The sequence below is a fragment of the Centruroides vittatus genome, unplaced genomic scaffold (assembly GCF_030686945.1).
Source record: "Centruroides vittatus isolate TY-2023 unplaced genomic scaffold, ASM3068694v2 scaffold_907, whole genome shotgun sequence".
NCBI classification, from domain to species: domain Eukaryota; kingdom Metazoa; phylum Arthropoda; class Arachnida; order Scorpiones; family Buthidae; genus Centruroides; species Centruroides vittatus.
Window position 1 is genome coordinate 1,408,519 of NW_027122720.1, and position 16,716 is coordinate 1,425,234.

Genomic DNA, 16,716 nt, shown 5'->3' on the forward strand with positions numbered 1-16,716 from the left:
GTAATTCCTGCTTACTTCACAGTAAGCAGGAATTACAGATTCAAGTCCCTTTTGGTCCAATTCTTTCCTTCCAGAAAATTTTAAATTAAAATAATTTGTTATAATTATTAAAATTAACATGAAATGGCAACATAACCACCTACCTCTAGACAAATCAATTAGATCCTAATCACTAACTTATCCATATAATAGACCGATAATTTGGCACTTTGATTTTTAATTCATATTATGTATTTTTTTAAATTTATTTTTAATTGTTTTCACTTTTTGTTTAGTTTTTTTTAATCTGTAAATATGCAATTTCAAATATATTAATGTGAAAATAAGTAACCTAAAACAAAAGCCTTTTGAAATCCATGTAAAAGATTTATAAAGAACAAACAGTTACAATCATTTTCAAATTATAGAACAGAAAGAATTAAAGAAAAATTAATTTTAAGTTCTCATAGCTGCAGTATTTGGAATATTACTATAGTTCAAACTCTTCTAGAAACTGGAAATTATAACAAAATAGAAACCACAACAGAAGAACCTTGAATTACTTCCAGTAAGCATTTACATTGGTCTTATTAAATGCTTACTGGAAGTAATTCAAGGTTCTGTTATGGTTTGTATCAATATATTTTAAGCATTTGGAAAATTCATAATTTGTTTCTGGTTATGAACCTATCTAAAGTTTCATTTCTTCTTGTGCTTTGCTAAATCAATATATCAGTACAATATAATAAATTAATTTGTTACTTATAAAGTTTTATCTTAAATTCGTGAATATTTATCATTAGTAGAAGCATATCGATTCTTGATTGTTAAGCCGTTTTGGTCAATTTCAAGAATATTTTAATAAAAATTTTACAAATAAAAGATCATTTTAATTATTAAACTTACTAGTCTATTTCGAATATGTAAAAATACTTTCTGTGTCTGAGGAGGACCTTGACTTATATCAGGAAAACAAGCTGCTTCTTGGGCCGTCATTTTGTCGAAAGGTAGACGACTCTGAAATGCCGCACCTTCCAATCCCGTGGGATCGTCGTGCTCGCTATCCACTTCTTCCGTCACCATTTCTTCTGCTTTCGGAGGTGGTACGGGTGGTGGTTTTATTTCTTGTTTAGCTTTCTCCTCATCTGAGACATACTCCTCTTCAGATACAGCTGTAACTTTTCCTTCAGATTCCTTATACTCTACCTAAAAAATTGAAAGCATTTCTAAATAAAATTATTATTATTCAATAGTTTTCACTTTACATATTTGTATATACATACTTTTCGTGGAATGCTACAGTAAAAATGATTACAATCTTCTGATTATTATACAACTTTAATCATTTTTTTTGCATATGAGACAGCAAAGTACTTTTAATTTTTATCATCAATAACATCATCTAAGATTTAAAATTATCATCATCATTGTTGCCTAGATATAGTCAAACATCCAAACAATGGTCACTGATGGGGAACATACAAAATGGCCACTATTTGCAAATTATTCTGAATGCATTTTTATTCAAGATTTCTAAAAACATATCTTCTGTTTAGCAGTGGCACTTATCAGAGGTTCAACTATATATATATGAATCAGTTTAACTGAATAAAAGAAACATTAAAATGCAAACAAAAACTCTAATTTCCTCTTTCAAGTATACAAAATCTTTGCTTTATTGGAGTATTTCCAATAAAAAACTTGTCCTCCAACTTAATGCTTTCAAGTCTTTAACTTTATCTTATGATTTTTGATTAGTATATGTATTTTGAATTCATTATGTATATGTATATGTATACTTCTTGGAACATACTTTAATAAAGCAAAATGGAAATATATTATAATAATTTGTGTTCCAATAGTTCTGGAACACAAAGCATTGTAATATGCTCTACCAAAGATTAATTTAACCGGTTCAAAACTACTTGTAACATTGTTACCGTACGATTGGAAACTATTGTTTGCCGAAAAAGTAAATATTTTGCAGTATCGTCAATTGGGCAAAATTTACCATTATTAAACTCCATAGTTTTGCATAGAAGTAGTATTCAATGGAATTTACAACTCCACAGTCTTAAAACCAAATCATTATTGAATGTAACTCAATGTAGGTAGTTAGTAATGACTTAGATTGACAACACTGAACAGTTAGAATGATGCATGAATGAAGAATAACTGTGACACGAAATTTCCAAACAATAACAAGGTTGGAAAAGTTGCATCTTAAAGAAGTACGAGCAGTAAATCAATTTTTGCAAGTCAAAAGGTTTCTGCCATCGTGTCCCATCAATAGGGGAAAAAAGTGAAATCTACTCCGCACGCGGCGCTAGTATCGACGAGGTTGTAAACAGACTAAGCGATACGTTGTCGGTTCTAAAGTACGATTTGTTAATTCTTTAAACGAAAATCCAATAATTATTTTAAGACTGGGTAATGGCTGATAGAGGTTTTAACATTCAGGAATAACTAATTACTAAAGATGTTGTGGTAAATATACCCACTTTTATGAGAGGAAAAGCACAGCTGAGCAGCAGTTTGTCATCTCGAGACAGAAAAATATCTAGTAAAAGAATACATATTGAACGTATTATAGGAATGGCTCGTACTGTACATATAAAATTTTGAGGCAACACATGCATCCGGCAGTAACCAAACTTGGCAGTGAAATTATATTTATATGTTTTATGTTATGCAATTTTAGACCATGCATTGTTGGCAGAGATTCTTAATTTGTTTCACTGTTAGTCTAGCTCTCTATTAATACCGTATATAATTTTTTTTCCATTCTAGACCCTAGCCTAATTTAAGTTTTCCATCTATAGTATTTTTAAATTTTTGTCTGTTTATAAATTCTAAGATTAAGAATGTATACTATCATACACAGTAAGGTCTTCATTGTGGAACTTCAATTCAAAGTAATATAGTGGTTTTAAAATTTGTACTATAGTTGAATAAATACTTGTAAGCTAATAAAAGAATTTTAATCTTTAAAACAAAATCTCTTTTTATTATTTAAAAAAATTCACACTATACACCATCTAGAAAAATTTTACATAAACTCAAATTGTAAAATAACAATTAGCTCAATTATTCTATAAACTTAATGTTTATAAAACATTTTTTTTAAAAAAAGAACTGGCTTAATATGCTCATGGAAAAACATAATTAGTGTTTCAATCATGTCTGCAATGAATTTATTATCTCTTGGAATGATACAAACTTTGAAGTCACTTTTTGTGTAAATAAACAGATGAGCAACTTGTCTATTTGTCACTGCTAATCGTCCTTGGATTTGATGAAAATAATCATGATTCCGTTTTAAAGTAATTTTGTCATCAGTACATTCCAAATATGGTATCTTTAGCACATTCACAGGAAGTTTAAAACTGGAGTAAGGACATTTAACTTCTAATATTTTATCATCATCCACTAGCCCATCTGGACTTGCAGCTAAGAATGGGTATTTTGAATGAAGAAACATGCCACATTCTTTCACAGGAGTATTTACAAAAGAATATGTTTCAATTGCTTCTTTTTCATACCTTAAGCCGTGAGAAATTGCCTTACTTTTTATTGGCCTACTTGACAGTAATGAGCCACACAATTTTACTCTGTCTGTTGATTTTAATTTACAAACTTTTCCAAAGTTTGAAGATGTCAAATGCAACAAATGTTCCTTCTTCCAAACTGCACTTTTTCATTGTAATCTGGTCTCTTTTTCCAAATGTTTTATGTACTCCCTACTTGCTTCAGTTACATGTAAAGCACTTAAAAACATTTCAGACATTGTGCTTTTGCAATAATCATGATCTGATTCTAAAGCTCTCATGTTTGCTGGTTGCCTTAATTGCAATATCGGTATTGCACAACCACTTTGCATGTTCATTGCCAAATTAATAACAAAGTTTGTATAATCAGGGATTGTACTACCAGATGGTCTGGGGTCAAATTTTATGTCTTCCAATAATTTTCTTTTCATTCCTCTCTTCTTAAATAAATGAAATGGAAGCTCACTAGCCTTAACTGGGGAACCTTTATGTTGGCAGGTAGGCTGATGGAATGTTTGCAGAACCTGTGTGCATGTTTTGTGACACTTATATGTGCCTGTTCTTCCATATTCTTCTATTGCCAATAGTGTTACATATACATGTTTGCAATACGCTTTAGGCCCTTTACCTGCTGTACATTCACATATTACATTTTCTATAACCCCATCATCTGTAATTACTAAATCTGTGTAAATCTGTTCCCCTTGGTTAATTCAGATTTTACATTACCTTTAAAATATAAAAAATGTTTCTCTTTTGTTCCTCTTATTATTAATAAGAATTCATTAAAATACATCTGCACAGCAGACAGTGGCATTCTTTGATCTGACATCTCCATGTAGGCATCAATTGTCTCTATAGTCAAAACTGGTATTTGTAAACTTGGAGAGAGATCCTTATATTCAGATGAATCAGGAAGTTTGAGTTCAGGAGAGCTATCACAGGATATAGAAAAATTATGAGTTTCCTGATTCCTCTCATGCCAGTAACCTGAAAATTATTGTAAACAAGTTTAATAACTAGTTAACATATGATCACCAATATTTTATTTAGTTTTTTCTGTCTCATTGACAGGAAAGGCAAAAATTATTATTATATATTATATTCTTACCTTAATATATTACATATAATATAAAAATAAACAGTATAAGGTAACTGAACAGTATTGACAAGCACCTAAATATGGCATATATATAGTGTATGCCAGATTTAGTAAAAGAAAATGGGCAAAAATTCACTTGTACAAAAAGTTTATTGGTGAAGAAATTAGTCTTATTGCATTAAATTATTGAAACAAGATGACTTGTGACCAATAAAAAAGACATTTTGATTATATTTATTTTAAATACTCCAAATATTGTTTTCTCTTGGTAAAAGATTAAGATATATATCTCTTATATTGTCTTAGAACTTCATAGAAAGTAGTTTTGTTTGTATTGATTGTTGTTCTAAATTACAGTGATAACCTATTGGTACAGTTAACATTTCAGATACTGGTATAAATTGGTTATAATATGTCAGGCTCAGTACATGACCATATTCCAAAGGAAAAAAAATTTATTTTAATTATAGTTTTGACCTTATGTATTGGTTAGACAAATGTGAAAGGAATCAATGACAACTTTACTGATCTTTAAATGTTTTTATCGATGAAAAATGTGCATTTTGTGAAATCTTATCCTTAAAACTTTCATCTACTGGTAAGTTACCTTATCATGTAATAGTTATAAGGACTTGAAATTATAAATGTAATAATTAACGATAAAAATGTAGATGTAGATTATTTTAACTTACCTTTCTATTAAATCGGCTTTTCTACCAGCTAACTTGGCATTGTACTTTTTTAATTCTTCCTTTAATTGTACCGTTGTTAACCTTCCTAAAAAATATTTTCGTTCTTCCATTATTATAAAGTAAGCTATCCTTCAAACGGAACAGCTTGTTTACAACCGTATCGATATGCGCGACACCTATGTCACGTGATTTCTGCCATTGTGTCCCATCAATATGTCGTAGAATGGTGTGGGAGGTTTGGAAGTAGACAAGCATAAAGCATACCGCATTGTGGATATGCCAAAGATGTTTCAATAAAAGGTTTTTCATTATCTCACTTATATAGCCAGTGTGGTTCCTTTTTACTTTTGTTTTCTTGTATTTGAAAATGCATATGCAGTCACCATTTCACTATGGATGAATAAGAGAAATCTGTTGTCACTGAATAGCTGCATCAACAGACAGGATATTTTTTAGGATAGGATGAACTAGCTCATTATACAATTTAATAATACCTGAACAAGCAGGATAATTTTGTAGTGAAATAGCATATTGCTTGTAGCCAAATCCTATACGCTTCCATTTTTTGCAATAAACACATTTGGATCTGTTGTTGGTTTCATAAATCTAATTTTTGATTAGTATCCATATTCTATGTATTGAATCTTATTCTTTTTCATACTCAACTCCTTAAATTTCTTAACATATAGGTATGCCTTGCTAACATGACGGGTGAGGTTCCATGCCACTGCCATAAAGTGAATATCACTTTAAAGTAAATCAGCCATTTTTCACTTCCCTTACGAATTAAATACATTGCCTAAAACATATTTATGCTATCATTTATAAGTGCTATTTAGTGCATATTTATTATGCCTACATTAGTGCTAGGCCTAAAAGTAATAGAGATAGAATACTATCCGTCACTAGATTTATAACATTCCATCCACAATATTACCCGAGGAAGATGGTTATATATTGTCGAAAGTGCTCGTGGTAAATACGTTTAATTAACGTATTTACCAGTAACACCAATAGACAATTTTTATATTTTCGTTTATTTTTAGTAAGTGGAGCCTCCTGTTGTTTTTATCTCGTAACATGCAGTATGTTACGGAATTCTATTTTGTGCGCAAACATTTGCATTTATTAATTTTTGGGATGAACAATTGTTTATACTGTAACTGTGCAGCACTGAATTTTAATTAAACTGAAACTAATTAGTCTAAAAAAATGTAGTTTTTCAAAAAACAATCTCAGTATTTTAATTACAAATGGCTAAAAATGATCAACTTCAAGATAAATAAATATATAATTATAATTTGAAGGATTAAAATATATTTTGCATTTATAACAGAAATTTTAATTAAAAAAAAAATATGATGTATTAAGTTTAATACATAAATATTTATTAAAAATTAATTTAATTGTTGACATCTTTTGTAGTAAAGCCATTTAATATTGAAATTATCTTCTTAAGAATAAATGTCTTCCAAACACTGGAAAAATACTAATTTTTGTAAATGAAAGGTGTTGACTTATGTTTATCTCCCTAACTCTTTGTACCCTGTGGGCACTAAAATGGCCTTTTATAGCAAACCCATTATGGATTTAGCTAGGCCCTTAATGCGGCAACCAGTGTGAGGGACAGGGCCCAACATATCCAGACTACCCTAAAATATTCCTGGGTTTTCTCACTGTCCAGATTCAATCCTAGGTTCTCCAGAGCAGTAGATTGCCACCTTAACTACTTAGTCATGTGTAAGGATGCAAATTTGATGGATGGTGCATAATAAAAATATATTTACTGTACGTACAATTGGGTTAATGTAACCCTTGGTGCCAAGATGGCAGCTCGTCTCTGATTCCAGCAAGGAAACAGTGGGACACACGTTCTAACCTAACCTAACCTATTCTGATAATTTGGTTCCCAATAATTATGGTAATTTATTAGAATAGATTAGGTTAGGTTAGGTTAGGTTAGAACGTGTATCCCACAGTTTCCTTGCTGGAATCAGAGATGAGCCGCCATCTTGGCACCGAGGGTTACATTAACCTAAAATTGTTTATAGAGATAACAGATTTCAATAACCATTAGTGACTTTTACTCATATATATAACATAAAGTGATAATCGAATACAATATAATGATATTCTGTTCACTACTCGAAAAGAACTCTTCATTAATTTTCCTTTTATCTCCTAGATGAACAATATATCATTGATAAAAGGTTCACAGATGTTATCTGTACCGCTGAATAAAAACAATAACAATGAAATTTATTTATTCAATGATTTCATGTCACTATATTTAAAAATTAATTTAAATATTTTATGGTTTGTTAGTATAGAAGATTGTTTAATTACAAAAGTCAGAACTGCATATTTTATAACAATAAATTATTAGTATTTTTAAATCGTCAACATTTGAATCTTCGAACAAAATCTTTAATTTTGTTCATAATTTAATCTTTCCAAATCTTTATTGTTGATTTAATAAAACATTTATTTATAAACAACAACCTGTAATCTGATTCTAATTGATTAAGCCAAATAATCTTGCTAAAATTATCAGGCTACTAATTATACATCTAGTCAAATCGATTATTAACGTAGCCCAATAATTAATAAAACATTCCCTTTATAAGTCCTTATCATTGATTTAAGACTAAAGATAATCCTTAAAATAAAGAAATCCAAGTAAAAACAATATGATAGAGGTTTATAAGATTGAATCTTGACTTTGGATCATCCACCAAAAAAGAGAATAGTTTTTAAAAACTGTTCCCTTTGGCAATGGATCTAAAGCCAAAATTCTACAATTTCTAAATTTCTTCATCTAGCTTATCAAGTCGTATTTTTCCCGTAGTAAAAAGTCACTCCTTTTCATTTATCTGAGCAAAACTGCAAACAGATTTATAAATAATTACAATATAAAAGAGTTATCGATTTGAAAATATAAATGCATTACTGTCGATTGATATTAATCGAGCACATCGCAAAGTATCTGCTTGGAAAGTTGTTACTCGAGCCAATAAGTGCATAAGTTTTGTCATTAATCCCAGTTCACAAACATCAGTAACACTAACGTATTATTGAACGTTAGCATTACCAAAAGTGTTTTTCATTTAGAGATGATTACAAAAGCTTTCTTGGAAACACTGTTGATGCCAACAGCGACACGAAAGTGCTTATTCATCTGTGAAACAATTTCCCAGGAGGCACTTAATGTTCTGAATGACAAGTATTGAGCAGGAATTATACATTACATTTCTGGATCTGTAACTCTTTTCCATCACGACGAGATTCGTAATGAATTTGTACACACTTTCTGTGCTAGAAAGACGAGAAGGAATAATTTTTTTCTATTTGAAAATTAGCCGCTCGATCGAGAAAATTGAGAAATTATAAAAATATACCTATTAAGTTTAGTCTATTTTTATCATCATATTCTAAATGTATAGATTGACCGAATAACAAAAGTGCTTTTTAAAAACCTTTCGCGAGCTCAAATTGCTGAAAATCTCTCACAAAATTATCTTATAATTCCGTATATATCCGATATTACATCAACCGAAATTACAGTAATTAAAAAAAATTAATTTAATCATTTAAAATATAAAGAAATGTGACAATTTTATAATTATATAAAAAATAAAATATATCTTTTATTTTAACTATATATGCTTTTGACATCATTAAATATCGCTATTATTACCGATTCACCTCCTGAATTTTTCTTATACATTTAAAAGTCTAAAACAGTTGTAGAATACTCGTCAACATTCCAAAAATTCAAATAAAGTAAAAAACATACTGTTTTATTGGATTGAAAATAGAAAAAAAGAAAAAACAAAAAGAATTTCATCCAATAAGCGGCAGGAAAGTTCTGTTTGATTTTTTCACTCCTGTTCTGTTTGTTTCAATTCAAAACATTTGAGAATGCTTTGAATCAAAAGTTCAATTAACATTTGAATGAAACATTATGCGTTTTTGATTTTCATCCCCCGATGATGAACTTAAGAGGCCTGAAAGTACTAGGAAACTTCTGCATGTTTGTTTGTTTTGAGTTCAATAAAGCAGTATTTTTATTTTACTCAGTTTAAAACATCCTACATTACTTATGCTTTCGAGATTCCTCTCGAATTTAGACCCACTCTTATGAATGAAACAAATTAGAAAATTTAACATAAGACTCCTTCTACAACAAATTTTTTTATCACAGTTTTATTTTAAATTACTATTTTTGTATAAATTTAAATAAAAAATAAATTAAATACAATATTTTTTTTACATTATATGCTATTAGATGTTGCTATAAAAACTAATATCTAAAAAATGTAAGGCTTTCCATACTTCGGCACAGACTACGTAAACCGAAGCCCTATTTAATAAACGCATTACATCTTCGAAATTTTTTTCTTTAAGATCGAACACGAAATCCCTTAAACCCGACCGACTACGGTATTTTTCTCTGAGTCTTCTCGGTCTTTTCAATCTTTCTTCTTTAATTTAAAAGCTCAAAATGACTCCTTAGTTAAGAAGCTACATATAATACATGGCTTCTCTAATATATTGAACAATAAAGAACTTATTTAACCAAGGAGTTGTTTCAATTTTTTAAAATAGATATAATTAGAAAAGTGCACCAACCATAGAAGAACAGAAAAATATCAGAAGTTATCCATCTCTAATTCCTTTAAATCCTTTCTGCCGAACCGATTAAATTAGGAAGGAAAAAGAAAAAAAAAGTATTTTATTTAATTTACTATTTTAAATCCTTTCTTCAATATTTATTAAAGAATAGAGAAATGTATAACATAAGAAATCACAATGTATGAAGGTAATTTCCTCTGCAATACATCAAAAAAATATATTTTTATATATATTATTTTATTTTTAACACATGAAATGTATTGGAAATTTAAAAACACGTGTAAAATATCGAGTTAATTTAATTATTTTATGTAATTCTTAATTGAGCGAGTGAAATAAAAAGATTGTGAAATTGATGAATTTTTTTCTTTTTTTGTTTGTAAACACGTGAACGGGACACGTGTCTATTTCAAAACACGAACCACGTTGTTTATTAGGGCTAATGAATGGAATTGCGCTTAGTTTTTATTAAGATATTTAAATTTAAAAAACGGGAATTATTTACTTTCGGTCTCTTCCTTCTGCTGGATCTTCGAGTTTGCTCGTCTCCGCTGGATCCGACCGATTGTTTCTCTTGTTCAGCTGCTGTCATTCCAGCCGTTTCGCTTGGTTCTGGTGGACTAGAACGTTTTCTATCGTCGTTAGCGTTGTTTACATTACTCATTTCTCAATGGCTGTGCTTAATTTGTTAATTTTCCTCCGCAAATAACGCGATAAACGACCACAACCTTCCAACTTCCTCTCTTACTTCTTCGCTAATGGCTCCGACTGTTCAAAGAGATGAATGACAGTTAACTTTTGCGCTAATGTTTAGTTTCGTATCTCGTTTCTGATGTTTTATCATTTATAATTTTATTCTATAAAAATTTTAAAAAAATCATAATTTGTCGTCGAATTTAATTTGAGTTTTAAAAAAAATTATAATAATTTTAAAAATTAAAAATTTTTAATTTTTTTAAAAATCTGGCAACATGCAGAATCACAGAAAGATGGCTAATAACGTTGCCACCCTAGATAAATTAATCGATAAAGACTAAGAATTTTTGATACATTTTGAAAAAAAATTGTTACTACTCGTAAAATAAATTTTAAGATTGTTATATGAATTATTAAAAAATAACTTTTACTTAAAAAAAAGTAAATAATTTTTTCGAAAATTGACATCCCGTCTTTTCTTAGAAGGATTGATAAACAAAAAAGCAATAAAACACACGGGCAATATTCTAAGCAGGATGTTCAAGGAGGACTTTCTATTAATTTAAAAACTGGCCCTTACTTAAATGTAGTACGCGCGAAGAAAATCCAGCAAACTCCAGCCAAGTTAGTAAAGCGCGAATCCGCGACTAATACCAGTGTTTGGTGGTTTTTATCCATTTGGCCATTATGGGGCACGTTTCTGTTTACCGTAATTTAAATGTTACAGATTGCTTTATTTATGGAAACGCGGGCAATCTGTCGGAAGGAAATTCCCCTTGGGTGGACTTTTATGAGAAACTGGGCTGTATTTAGGTGCTACAAACGTGAAGCCCGGAAAACTCCACGTGGCCAATAAGGGGTAAACCCGCGACTAACTCCCAGTTATTGGCCACTGGTAGGCCTGTCACGAACAGAAAAAATACGAATAAACCATTAATTTAATAACTTTTATTTTGCAACTCGTAGTAAATTTCTCGTATTATTATTTAACGATTTAGAAAGTTCTTGTGGATAGAAAATGAGAAGTTAAATCATCTCAAAATTACGTATTTTTTTCATTAAAATAAGTCTAAGAGAACCCAAATAATAATTTCTTAATACGAGTGATCGAAAAAGGAGCGCCGCGGAACAATATTTGGAAGACCCGAAGACTTTTTTTCCGTTTCGTTTCCTATTATATCAAGCGGTTAATGAAATTATTTTAAGTTTTAATACACGAAATGACCAAATTGACTTTAAAAATGTACAAAAGACACAATAAATACACAGAAAATATTAAAATCTGTTTATTTTATTGTAAAATATTTCCAGCGATGTCATACAATTGATATTACACTCGGATCGAAACGCCATTGTTGCCATCATTTTTACAGACTTGTATTACAGTAATTTACAATATTGTGCTTATATATATATATATATATTTCAAATTACAGAATTAAAATATTTAACAATTTATGAAATAAATATAAAAATTGAATGCAATATTAATTCCATTTTATTTAAATTGGTTTCTTAATGATAAAGAACTCTCTAGATCGGTGGTTCTCGGTGTGCCACTAGCTCAAAAGACTGCAAACTATTTTTTTAAAGACCTCTTTCCGTCCTAACGGTATCGAGGCCTTTCACTGGGTTCTTTGTGGGATGGCTAAACGGCCGAAACAATTAAAATGACGGCCTACCACTTTGAGGGACTTGGGATCAAATCCGAGTAAGTAATCCTAAAAATTTTTCATGGTGGTCTTGTCTTGTCCGTGATATCTAGGGCCCCATTCTCGTTACTCGACTGCCATCGGTGCCAACTTGATGGTAACTTGCACCTGAGGCAAAACTGATTTTTGACGCACTGCTTCTAGACTGTTGCCAGTAGAGAGCTCTTCTGGAGCTGGTATTTTGTACAAACAACTTTAAAGTACTAAATATTCATTGTATTCAGCTTATTAATTATTATTTTCTCCTTTTGAGTATTTTTGACTGCTCATTTTGCCACTCCATACAGTCAACTCGTTGTTTCCTCCATCGAGCCAGTCCTGACTGCCATCGTTGCGATCCAAGAATCCCTAGATAAGGAAATTGCGTGTTGGCCCTTGCCCGCGACGATGGTGTCGGGACTGGCTCAATGGAGGAAACGATGAGTTTACTATCTCGAGCGGCAAAATGAGAAGTCAAAAGTGCTCAAAACGGTCGAGACTGGCCCACACAATATCGCTAACCGAGTGATAAAGCGTGGGGCCCAACAAACCATCCATGAAAAATTCAAGTTCTCTACTTGGATTTAATCTCAATTCTCTGAAGTGAGAGGCTGTGAACTTTACCATCCAATAATAGTTAAGAATCACTATTTTATGACAAAAATATTTCAATTTATAAGAAATATCTATTCATTTTTTTCCACATAGTTTTTATGTTTTTCAGCTTATACAGGCTCATCCAAAAGTCAGTTAAACACCATACAAACTAAATTACTGTCTTATGCAAATGCTTCACTACTCAAAATTTGTAAAATTGTTTAAAATGACATCTTACTTGTTTAATATACAAAGCGCAACAGTTTAAACAATTAATTAAGTTTTTTATAGTATCCTGTTCAAGCAATTTGTCAATTAACTGACTTCTGGACCTCCTTGTGTACTAATGTCACTTAAAACTGAAAATTTAAGTACTTGTACTGAATATATATTGTATATTTTGTTATTTTTCTATCTTGTAAAGATGCTAAAAACTATTACAATGTAAATAACATAAAAGTTTGCAACAATTTTGCAATTAAGTCCATAAAAATATACATTGACATAGGTTTAAGGTAACGGATAGCAAACTTAATCAAATAATAAGCACGCAATTTTGTCACTTGAATAAAATTTTATCTGAATATTTTTTATTCAAATTTAAAGCATAAAATCTTGTTTATAAAACTAATTATTTGGTATTCAATTATTGAAATCTTTCAAATTAACAGTTAGTCCATTTAACATTAACACTTAAGTGAATAAGTTGAATATATTTTGACTAGAAAGGTCAAAAATTTTGTTTCTAAAACTGTAATTGGTGCAAAACTAATGAAACAATAAAATAAATGAATAAGGATGTTGGTGGGCTAAATTTCTCTGCAGTATTTTAGACAAGTACCATCTTTCTTGATCATTAATTGCTTGTGTCAAATCTCCCATAGTGAATGAATATGTACTATAATTAAATAGTTTATACTGTAGTATATTTATAAATATCTATAACATTAAATAATAGCATAGCATATTTAATCTATTAAATTCTTTGGGCATTGAGAAAAATTATAAATAAATATACAAAATTGCATGCTCTTTATAAAGATGTTATACAAGTCCTATATAAAACTAATGGCTAATTTGATCTTGTTTAGTCAGTCACTGTGCTAATTTGCATCATCTTAATTAGTTTTACAAGATTCTGTTCAATGTTCGATACAAAGTTGTTGTGTATATTGAAACAATCTTCACTCTCTTTTATTGTCATTTATCCTTTAATACTAAAAATTCAGCCAGTAATCAATTTTAAACATTATAAACCTTAAATTCTTCAATCAATTGAGGATGTTTACAATTCGAAAAAGTAAAAAAACACTGTAAATAATGTATTGAATATCTGAAGAATGCTGTCTGAGTCAAAATAATTAAAATTAATAACAGAAAGAATTCAATTATTAATTTAGAAGTGAATTAATAAAATGTATTCATCAATTTGAAATTTGTTTTAGCTTCATTCTTATTACATCACCATTAATGTTAATGGTAAATGGAAAAACTGTGTCTTTGTTTTTTACATGCATTTAATATAAGTTTACAGTAGATGCTCAATTATCCAAAGTTCATAATGCTATATTTTCAACACATTTGGGCATATTCCTATAGATATATTCAAATTTCCCAAGATCAAGAGCTAAGGAATCATTGTAAAATAGTAGTTTTATATTAAATACTTCATCATACATGTTGAAGTATTCAATATTCAATCATCTATATGCAATATATACATCAGTAGGACAGTGAATAAGGATAATACAGAAACAAATCTTCTAACAAACAATAATATATACAAATAGTACAACAAGGAAAATATCGTATGGTAATGACAATATTGTTTCTAATAAGATGGAGAAACTGACCAGATGATTGACATGAAGTCTGATGCATGCCTCCCTCTTTAAAGAATCCAAGTTTGAGTCCAGCTTAAATCACCCAGATTTGTATTGTTGGTCTAGTTCAGCCGTCCCATTGTGGTCTTTTCTAAGTCCATAACCATTGAAAATGATCTTCTTAGTGCCCATATAGTAGAGTTACATAAGTAAGATGGAAAAATGTAAACATCTATAAGCAGGATAGTTATATTAAAGCCAAATGAGTGCTGAATTAGATTGGGCAGTAAATCCAGTCTAATCTCAGTGCTGTTAGGCGGCCGGATGGCCGAGCGGTCAAGGTGGCAGCCTACCGCTCTGGGGGACCCGGGATCGAATTCGAACGAGTCGAATAGTCCCCAGGAATTTTTCGGGGGTGGTCCGTTTGGATATGTCGGGCCCCGTCCTTCACCACCCGGTCGCCCCATTGTGGGCCTGGCCGAATCCATAATGGGTCTACTAAAAGAGGCCCTCTTAGTGCCCACAGGGCGGAAAGAATTAAAAAAAAAAAAAAAAAATCTCAGTGCTGTAAGATAGAGAGGAATAATATCGAAAACAGTCAGAAATAATTAAGCATGCTTAGTTCGTTTTTTATGTTATTCAATTAAAACTAAATAAAAGAAAATTGAATAAATTTGCATAAAGGAATAATATAGTTTAAATTCATAATTGTTTGCAGCACCTTAGTCAACACTTAAAAAAGGTCATTAAAGATCCTAGGAATTTTTGGGGGTTGATCAGCCCTGGATAATCGAGCTTGTCCCTGGCCACTGTATGTGAACCTACAAAGAGCTTCATTAAGGAATCCTATTAATGCCCACAAATTAGAAATAGTAAAAAAAAAAAATTTTATGACAATTCTTGCCTTCACTGCAATACTTTCTCCTTGTTGTAACACAAGTATATATCATTTCTAACATTACGAGTAAAGCGAAAGCTAGCTTATGAATTTAATAAAAGAAAGAGTAAATTACATCAATTCATAAACAAATAATTTAATGGATAATAAGAGTTCTACTATAAACTTTACACATAATCATTACTTGGCATATAAACATTAAAACAACAGTAAAAATACTAATTTATTTTTTATTTGATTAAAATATTTTAGGAATTTAAGCAAAAAAATAATATTTAAAAAATGCTCATTTTATAGTTACGATTTCTTTACATATACATATTTAAAATTTCTTTGGTATGTAACATTGTTCAAACTCATTCACATTAAATATAATTAAGAAAAAAATAAATGCTCAAAAGAAGTATTAATGGAAGATCAATTAAAATTTTGTACTATATCATCAATATCATCCAAAAATACTTTTCTTCGTTATTTGCATTTTTCAGGCTTTGGTAAAAATGTACAACTTAAAATTTATTACAAGAAATTTCATAAAATAATAATCTACAATAACAAATATTTCTAATGTAGGAATATTTTAAAAAATCCTTTGAAAAACATAAAAAATATAACAATTAATAAATGAATTCAATAGTAGATGCCCAGATAAGGATAAGTTTCAATTATATACACACAATGGAAGAAAATTATCCACTTAACAAAAATTATGATTTAATAAACTTAAATCCAATCTAAATGCCTTAATGTGAACGTAACTATGCCGCTAATTTATCTCTATCCGATATAACTCCACGTCAAGACTAGACTTTAAAACAAATATCACAACGGCTTATTCTTTTGTAACACAGACGTGATCCACAATACTAAATAATTAAAAATAGCTCTCGATTTTTGTAATGTAACAACAATAAAAACAACAACAACAATTATTTAATGTGTCTAAAAATCTAACAACATTAAAATTTGTTTTTAATAATTAACAATTATATTTGTATAATAAACATTTTAACAAACAACCTTATTAATTTAATAAGTTGTTGGCCCTTTGGTTG

At 29.9% G+C, this 16,716-nt stretch overlaps 2 protein-coding genes across 3 annotated transcripts in view; one reads left to right on the top strand and one right to left on the bottom strand.

Annotated features, from left to right (window-relative positions):
• The window catches only part of LOC136990393 (lysine-specific histone demethylase 1A-like), a 210,249-nt gene extending 199,493 nt beyond the window's left edge, over positions 1-10,756 (bottom strand). The window contains 2 exon segments of the mRNA XM_067288784.1: positions 886-1,185; positions 10,462-10,756. Coding sequence (XP_067144885.1) covers positions 886-1,185; positions 10,462-10,620 — 459 coding nt within the window. The 5' untranslated portion in view covers positions 10,621-10,756.
• LOC136990394 (gamma-taxilin-like) overlaps positions 1-16,716 on the top strand; it is a 325,532-nt gene that overhangs the window by 108,167 nt on the left and 200,649 nt on the right. The gene's annotated exons all lie outside the window — the stretch shown is intronic.